Source organism: Excalfactoria chinensis, chromosome 2 (genome assembly GCF_039878825.1).
Source record: "Excalfactoria chinensis isolate bCotChi1 chromosome 2, bCotChi1.hap2, whole genome shotgun sequence".
Lineage (NCBI taxonomy): Eukaryota > Metazoa > Chordata > Aves > Galliformes > Phasianidae > Excalfactoria > Excalfactoria chinensis.
In genome coordinates this window covers 85374074-85383239 of record NC_092826.1, presented here as the reverse complement: position 1 = coordinate 85383239, position 9166 = coordinate 85374074, and the positions used below count along the sequence as shown (strand labels likewise).

The 9166-nt window shown below is 49.8% G+C and overlaps 1 protein-coding gene across 2 annotated transcripts; it reads right to left on the bottom strand.

Moving 5' to 3' along the window:
- Positions 1-4509: 4509 nt before the first annotated feature.
- Positions 4510-7166, bottom strand: ID4 (inhibitor of DNA binding 4). 2 transcript variants are annotated; one of them, XM_072328515.1, is made up of 3 exons: positions 6548-7166; positions 6085-6143; positions 4510-5788 (listed from the first exon to the last, which is right to left on the bottom strand). In XM_072328515.1, the coding sequence occupies exons 1-2, from the start codon at positions 6930-6932 to the stop codon at positions 6130-6132; spliced, it is 399 nt and encodes a 132-aa protein (XP_072184616.1). In that variant the 5' UTR covers positions 6933-7166; the 3' UTR covers positions 4510-5788; positions 6085-6129. The 2 variants fall into 2 exon arrangements, with proteins under 2 accessions (XP_072184616.1, XP_072184615.1); XM_072328514.1 differs by having other exon boundaries at positions 6555-7166.
- Between the last annotated feature and the right edge of the window lie 2000 nt (positions 7167-9166).

Sequence of the window (9166 nt, the reverse complement as noted above, 5' to 3'; positions counted from 1 at the left end):
GCTCAGTGTATATTCATTCAGTTCCTGTTCTTACAGCAATGACATGGGTATGGGTATGAAGTAAATCATGTGGCAGAACTTGGATCCAAATGGAACAGATAGAATAGGGCTTTGTCCATGCAGAGCAGGACTTTGCAGAGCCCTAATATTCACTTATATGGATTTGCCGTTACGATCCAAACACTGCTGAAGAGGATAGAAAGACTTCAGCAGGCGTTTGGTCAAGAGCTGAGTCACTGGAGTTTCCAATGCTTTAGGTATAAGCATTTTTCACACACACACACACACACACGCACACACACACACAAAGCTAGCAAATACAATTTGCCCATCTTCCACCTACAGTGGTGAACTATTCATATTTCTTAACATCCGTATTAAACACCTTATCCGAAGCTGCTTCCATTCTAGTTGCAACAGTGCTGTTTGCATTCAGCCGTAAGGTGTTTCTGCCTTTAGAACGAGAAGCGTGGTAGGTGCACAGTGCCAGCTGGTTTGGAAAGAGTTTGTATACTGGGCTGCAACTTATGTAGAGAAATGTCCTTGAGGCAGGAAGCATATTTTATTTATTGTTTTATTTATTGCACATGCCAAGTAAATGGAATCCCAAATTATGAAGATGCAAAACACACTGTGGGTATTTATCAGACCTGAATGTTTTTATGTGCTCCAAAACAACCTGGGTTTCCCAGATGACTGCGAGCAGCTTGCTGGTTTTGAAGATCTAGCACCTTTGGAACAGAAGGGATATGCTGAATTTTAAGCACTTGGAAAGAGAATTAATTGCATGGACAGCAACATTCTCCTTTTTTTGTTGTTGTGTGCTCATCAATAGCAAATGATGAAGCCTCTGGGGGATATTAACACAAGTAAACTAAACAGAGCAGTGGGACTGTTTAAACAAGGTGAGACAAAAGCCTTCGTATTACAAGCAAATGACTTTGATAGCAATTTTTTAATGTTTCCACTTCTATTGTTGCAGATGTCTGCCTTAAAACAGGAACTATATCTTTCTCAACCCAGGTTCTCCTCCAACAGTCTACTCAGAGGTCACAGGCCCTCTTATCTCATGGAATGCTTCTGCCAGTGTTCCCCTTGCAGCATCCTATTGGGATGAGGATGTAAATCCTGCCTACCCTCTTCTATTCCCATATGCAAATAGGAGAGGATTTGCCCCAGGAACTGTGGAGGCATAAGGCCATCTGCATGCATGCCTCCATGCCTGTGGGCCTTCTCACCTGCCTGCTCCAGGGATGCTGAACAGGAGAAAGATGCCTAAAGGCCTCCTCCCGAGTGGGCGTGAGCCACAGCATCGTACAGGTGAACAGCTCTTTTCCTGCTTCTACATTGCCACTGAAGAGGGTAAGCAATATTAATTCTGAAATGTTCTGTACCGCATGCATAAATGTTGCACTGACACAAACAGAGACACCAAGTCTCTGAATGAAGGGTTGGCAAACAATGATACATACTAAAAAACGTCTGAATAGGAACTTACAGGATGAACTGTAACAGCTCCAAAGAAGCCATTGATCTGTGGAGTACATAATGTGCATGTTAAAAATGGCCAGAATATTTATTTACATGACACGGCTCAGGAGAAGCCATTAGGGTCCTTAAGTAAATTACACATGTTGTGAAAATTGTCAGAGTGCTTCTTTTACCAGAGACGAGTGTACCCTGCCGCTTGATAAACACATTATCTTGGGGGAGGGGGAACGAGCAAGCCTGAGGCTGAAATAAGGTTAAAATGGGAAGAAAAAAAAAGAAAAAAGGGAAAGAAAAAAGGGAAGAAAATAAACCCCAAGCCTCACACCATGTGGAAGCACGCTGCATGCCCATCAAAGGAAGAAAGCTGGGGCAGATCTGCCTTGCAGCCCAGCACCCTTCGGATGGAGAAGCACGTTTGTCAGGGTGACTTCTCTCCAGCACAAGAGGTGAATTTTCTAATGGAAGCGACTGCACAGGGGTAATATATTTAGCTTGTGTTTGCAGATCACATGCGCTCAGAGTAGTGAGCAGTGTTTTCAGTGCTGTTTGGGAAGCATGCTATTTAGCACTGCAAGCCTCACTATTGGAGAAGCCTGTAAATTGTGTTGCATCTGAGACAATTACTTGAATTGCTTGTTCTGTGGTTTCTTCTTCGTGACTGCAAAGGTTTAAAAAAAAAAAAACAAAAAACAACCTGACTTCTACAGCTGTAAAAGCATTGAAAACACATAACAGCAAAGTGCTGCCCTGCTTCGGCATAAATCTGTTTATTCATTAACTGGGAACAACCTGCAGGACAGCTATGGCATTCCTAGGCACCACTTTAGCTAGGGCTGAAAATGCAACTGCTTAAAAGCAGTGTGGTGTGGTTTAGAAAGTGAAAATATCTACTAGCTGCATGCAAAAGAGTTGAGAAAACACATTTTCCATGTCAAGGGCTAGAATTTGTCTTTCCCATGGAAGCAATGCCTGTGATGGCTTGGAAATGTCAGAGGAGTCCAAGCATCTGCATGGAGCAGGACCGCAGCATTGCAGCTGACAGAGGTGCAGTGCTCATTGCTGCACTCTGCAGACAGCGCAGCAGGCAAGCTGAGGATGGAATGACCTCAATCCCTCCTCTACTCCTTCCAAATGCCACCTCCCCCTCCTTAATGCCTGAAGCATCTAAACGGAGGGGTCCTCACAACCTTCCCATCAAAAGGCTTCCTAAAAACCACCCTGCTTCTTCCTACAATTCCCTTGTAACACAAAACTTCCCCAAAGATGAAGTAAAAACCATGACTGTGTTCTTCCCATTTCACCTCCCCGTTCCTACAGGGCCAAGCACTCTCAGTCACCAGCACATGGCAAATGGGAAGCGGGACCTCAGTTTGACAGCTGGTGACTTGCTCAAGGTCACAATGGAGACACAGTAGCAGAGCTGGGAACAGAATTTGGTATCCTAATTCCTAATCTGGCAGCCTCACCACCACACTCATCACGCAATCAAATAGTTCCTTTTAAGGAATGCTTTTGTGACTAAGAAAATCTGAGGCATTAGAAGAAAGAGCCCTTTTAATTTGCCTTTGTTCAAACATTTATGTCTTTTGCTATATGGAAAGCATGATTCAAACAAGGTATGGCATTCAAATATTCTAAAGGACTCTAAAAACTTTGAAAAAACAAAATAAGTGGGGCTGTACTGACTCCAGCATTAAGAGAGCAACAAGATACTCCTTGCTTACAGCATAGCATGAGGAATTAATCAAGAGCAGCTCGATGCTGTGATAGAGCGTGTTTGGATGCTATACATTGGCTTTCCTACTTGTCAGGAATCTTCTGCAACGTGAAAAAAATCTCCCATCTCTTTGGTAAGAGCTCAGTTTTCTGAAGGCTCTAACTTGTTGCTCCACAATATTTCTCAAAACACAAAACCAAACTCGATTTGCTAAACTCAAAGGGAAGCTGCACCAATCTGAATCATTACGGGATCAAGTCCGGTCTGCGATTTATTGGCTCTCCCAGGACACAGCAGCCTCGATGCGGGCAAGCTCTACAAGGCAGTTTCACATCTTAAGACAGTACATTTTGCTGCTTCCTCCTCTGTGTAACAAAATACTGTAATTTGGCAACAGTGGAGAGAAACAAATGAGGGTATTGAGAACTAATGTTACTGAAAATCCTGTGTACAAAATAAGCCGAGCTGTGTAAACTCAAATAAGCATTGGGTTACAAATATTAATAGGTTAAACAAAGAAAATGAATAGGAATGTAAACCTTTCCTGTAGAAAACTGTTTCTAAAAACACAACAAAGAATTCCTAACCTGCCGCAAAATGGCCTATTAATTGTATTCCTACTGTCATTGAATTAGTAGGAGACACGGGACAAGATGTTCATGGCTTAATTCTACAAGAACACGTATTTTGCTTGTTAAACTACTATTGCAACATCAGAGTAGGGGGGAAAATACAAAGCAGGGCCTCATCCCCTTCCCTGGGCCCTGTGAGATGCCTCTGCCTTCAAAGCAACACGGTGACAGGAGGCCTTGTGCCTGCTGACACGCGAGCTCGGCTTTGATTGGAGCTTGATGCAATTATTTTGATTAAGAAAATGTTAATCTTGTTGACATTATCACTGTAGTCAACAGCTAATGACCCCGGTAGTTCATTTCCTTATAAATATTTAACTTAATAGCAGCAGTCCCTTGGGTTACGGTACTTTTGACACTTGTATAATCTGAAACAAATCCCCTTTTTCAGTCAAACTGCCCGTGTTACACACACAGTTGGCTAACTATTTACAAAGCACCCAATTAAACCCTACTTAATTCTCCCCCTCCGAAAACCCCATCTCAGAAGCTCATGGGCTGCTGAGCACACCAAGCAGGCATCTTCCACCCAGCCTGAGCAGCACCTGGCACTCTGCAACCACGGGGGCAGAGAGGATGCATTTGCCCATCAAACAGTACATACGAAACAGAAAGCAAAGAGAACATGCAGACTCAGAGAATTGAAGAAATAAGCTGAAGAGTCACAGGTAAAGACAGGTAAATCTAGTTTAATGTTCACATGTAGTAATTACACATCACAGAGATCAAACAGGATTTTAGCTGTAACATAGCTGCAGTGAAACGAAAGTTACTTGGTACTAGAAAAATAATCTTGACACAGTTCTGATTTTTTGGTCTACTTAAGCTCATTTCAGATGAGCTCACACCGCTGATGGTAACGGTGCTGCCCATACGCCTTCCCACAGTCCCCCACTAATACTCTTTGGATGAAGAAAACAGTGACTGGTTTTGTTTGTGGGTTGCCCTTTGGTTGCAAGCAGAGAACTGTTTTCGCTTTTCAAGCAGTTAGTAAGAGCATAGGAATGCAGGTTCCCAAAAAAACCTTTTGGTATTAAAGTTCCAGAGCAAATTTCTTGATCTGATGCAACAGCAGATAGATATTTAAAAAAAACACAGCCGATTAAAGAGCTAAAGCATCGCCCCATAATGCAAAAAGTAGATAGACTGTCTATTTGCAGTAAAAAAAACACTACATCCTACTCCTACGCGTATTAGAACGCACCAAAACCCCCCCTGTGCTAAGTGACAAAAGTGTAGGCTCCATGTATAATACATTTACAAACATTTCAAGTCTAGGTCGAGGAAAACACTTCTGTATGACTCGGAACAAGTTTATTTTGCAATCAGACATGGCATGCAATCATGCAGGACCAGCACTACAGCTGAACAGCCGAGGCTAAGGGACATGGGGACAAAGAAGCCCTACGCATACGGGATATTTCCATACCGGAGCTCCACATTGAGCCACGGCATTCTAAAGAGAGAATTCCCACAGATTTTAAAAAAAACATACACACTTTTATCATATTTACAAAAAAATATTTAATTAAAAATATTTTATAATTACAGTAGTCTATTAAAGCATATACTTTTCTCACACTTATAGAACATCTCTCTATGTACACAGTATGAAATGTCACTCGTTTCTCTGTACAGTATGCAACATTCCTGCAAGGAGAAGAAAGTTCCCGGGCCCCATAAGCCATCTATTTTAAACAATAGACGAGGTCTATCTATACGCGCTCCGGAGGTCAGCAGCGCTGCGCGGTGGAGCCGTGCTCGTCCCTCCGTCGCACTCGGTCCCGGGGCAGAGCCGCCGCTCCTCCTGTTCGGTCCGACCCCACCGCCACCAGCGCGGGGAAAGAAGAGCAGCGGGGCCGGGGCGGCGCGCACGGGGAGACTGGGCCGGCCGGAGCCTGGGAGCGGCTCAGGCCGGGCATCGCCCCGCCCGCCCCCCGCCGCGCACCTGTGGGAAGGAAGGAAGGCACAGAAGGGGGTGAGCCGCCCCGCTCCAGACGGGCTGGCGCCAGCGGCACTCCACGATGCCCCGGGTCACGCACACACGCGCACACACACACACACACACACAGAGCCGCGGCCCGCGGGCTGGGGCTGTGATAAAAGCCGATAGTTAGAAGAATGAAAGCCCGCCCCGTGAATGGGAAACAACCTCCCCAGCCTGCCGCCGGGCTCCTGACCGCGCTCAGCCCCTGCCCCAGCACCGCGCTCCCCGACTCCGCCGCCCCCGACGCCCGCACTCACCTGGGTAGCGGCGCTCAGCGGCAGAGGATGCTGTCCCCCGGCTTGTTAACAGAGCCAGCCTGCGCAGCAACGAGACGGCGCGTCACGGCGGCATCGACGGACCACGCATTCTCCCCCTCCCTTATCCCCCCGCACCCTCCCCGCCATGCATGGCGCTGCCGGGAGCCCCCCGTTGCCGGAGGTGCGCACAGAGGAGGGAGTCGGTCCGGCGAAGCCGGGATGCTCCCCACGTCGCCCGCCCCAAACGCTTCCGTGCTCGGGGAGCGCAGGGGCCGCGCGGCGCTCCCGTACGTGCGAACACGCGGATAGCGGCCGCTCCCCCGAGGGGCTACAGTTACACGGGGATAGATGCGGAGCTCCGCCGGAAAACAGCGCGCCCGCCCCGGCCGCGCTGCCCCAGGGCCCCGCAGCGCTCTCTCCCCCCCTCCAGCTCCATCCACGCGCCCCCGTGGCGGGCACGCACCTCTTACCGGGTCGGTGTTGAGGGCCGTCAGCGGGGTGCGCGGGGTGCCCGCGGGGCAACCGCCCGGGTGCAGGGAGGGCGGCGGCTGCCGGAGCAGCGCCGGGTGCGTCTCCAGAGCCAGCTGCAGGTCGAGGATGTAGTCGATGACGTGCTGCAGGATCTCCACTTTGCTGACCCGCTTGTTGGGCGGGATGGTGGGCACCAGCCTCCTCAGCCGGCTGTAACAGTCATTCATATCGCACTGCAGGCACAGGGCCGCCGGCTCCTCGCCCCCTTTGCAGCCGCTGTGCTCGGCCAGGCACCGCAGCGCCGGATGCCCGCCGCCGCCCGCCCCGGCTGGCTGCGCCCTGCGCCCGGGATGCCGGACGGGGCTCACGGCTTTCATGGTGCCGCGGGCACGGAGAGAAACCGGGAACTCCCCCGCCACCTCCTCCCGCGACCTCGGGCACGCGCCGCCCGCCCGCCGCCACGCAACGCGAGCGGGGCACGGCCGCGGCCTCTCGCTACTCGCCGCACGGGATCCTCCCCACGGGGATGCGGCGACGACAGCGCTAGCCGCAAGCCCGTCCCGCCCGACTGCTCAGCCACCGCCGCGGCCGCTCTGCTATCGCTGCCGCCCGCGCCGCCCGCTAAATAGAAGCGGCCGCGGGCGGGGCGCGGCGCTGTGCGGGGGGGCGCCGCAGCACGGCGGCGCGGCCAATCGGGGCTCCGCGTTCCCCCCTCGGAGCGCGGCGCTGACCAATGGCGGCGGGGCGGCGGCGCCACTGGAGGGGGCGGGCGGGCGGCGCTCCCCACGGAGCTGGAGGCGGAGGAGGAGGAGGTGGCCCGGGAGGGAGGACTGCGGGAATGCGGGCGGGATCGGGAGCCCGGCGGCTCCCAACGCAAACCCCCGCGGCCCACCGCGGTGTGACCCGGCTCCCGGGGACGGAGTAGCACCTCCCGCGGTGGCGAAGCGCGGTTTTCCCCTCTCCGCGTTCCCCTCTGCGTGTATTTGAGGGGTCTCGGAAACTCGAGGAAGGGGAGGAGGCGTTGGGGGATCGGGCTGAGCGGTGCCTGGGAACATTAAATTAGAGCGCATAAGTATTAAAAATGCATGGAGATGGGGTATTTTAATTTTAATTTATTTTATTTTAAATCAATTTTATTTTTATTTATTTTAATTTATTTTAATTCCTCCATGACATATAATATTAATCCGTTTTATGTAAAATTCATACCTGTAACTTAATTTGGTCCATTAATGCACGAGATCACGTATTAGTGAATGTACCATGTTTTAAATATGATGCTGGAAATGTCCAGAGTTCTGTACTTTGAGACGGAGCATTAAAATTAACAGACACATACTCCAGAGCCCCTCTCAAGTCGTCTGGTGGCAGCTTGCAACCTTTTAATTTAATAATGCTGTGCTCAAACTTTCTGCTAATTCCTTCCCGGGATTAGCATTGTCGCATACTTAGCCAGACCACTCTGCAAGGGACACAGTGCCCAGCCCTGCAGCGGCTGTGGTGTTCCAGAACCTCAGCAGGCACAGCTCTGGGACCTTGGTGGGTGCAGGAAGGAGCGGAGGCTGCGGGATCTGCCCCAGGCTTGCAGATCAGACCCCACGGAAGGAGAGAAATGCATAATGGTGATTAATGGTTGCACGTACCGTCTGTGCTTAGTCACACTGGGGGAAATGGAAAGGATACGGTGGGAAGCTGACAGACCCAGAAGGTGAATGGGCAGAGACCAGATCACCTGAAGAGTGCAACAAAGCACACCTCCGTTCTCTTACCCTTTTAAGAATGTTTGAGGCTATGCTTGCAAATACACTCTTATCTGTTTATTCCATCCCACATTACCAGTGCTATTGATGGCAATCGGGCTCCTCTAGGTACAAAAACAAGGTGTGTGGTGTGAATCTTCGGCTGACACTTGATTTGTGCTCTGTATTGTGAGAATATGATGGGAAGACGTACCTCCATAGTAGCTGCAGGCCAGGTGATCCTGGTTCTGCTGCAGTCATTGCTTTTATTCTGTGAAACACCACTCTGCAGCCTCTGACTCTCTCACAAGGTGGAAATATATACAGGCCCAATGGCATACATTATGGTAATACTTTGTCTCCCAGAGTCTTTGTAACACAGACAGCCAATGTGCTGTTTAAAAAAAAAAACCTTCACATTTAAATTACAGCGAGCGTGCAGACACAAATCTTGCTGATCCCATTTAATTAAAATCTATGTGTAAGTAGACAGACTGTATATCAGGCTGTCTGTTTGCACAAAATGCCTTCTAGGAAGTCCAGTGATCTCACTGGAAATCTCTGGGAAGCCCTAGTATGTCGCTGGTTCCCCTAGAGCTCTCACAAAGCCACCTGGGACAGACAGTTCATGCTGCAGTGTTGCTACAGAGAACCTACCGACTCCACACCAGCTCTTGTGGATGACTCAGTATTTCTTGTAAGGTGCAAAGGATTGCAGTGTGCCAGCAAGCTCTCCCCATCGTTGTCAATCCCTCCCCTCTGAAGGGAAATCTGAGGGTGGGCACGCGTTGCTGGAGTTGTGTTTGTTCACCTAGCATCTCGGCAGAGATATGTGGGAAAGGGAAAAGCAGCCCTCCCCTCTGACTCTCACA

Bases quoted from the DNA above. Each gene is read 5' to 3' on its own strand.
- ID4 (XM_072328514.1), bottom strand. From the start codon at position 6,932: ATGAAAGCCGTGAGCCCCGTCCGGCATCCCGGGCGCAGGGCGCAGCCA. The intron at 6,144-6,554 runs GTAAGAGGTGCG...GTTGCTGCGCAG, and splicing joins CGGCCCTCAACACCGACCCG to GCTGGCTCTGTTAACAAGCC.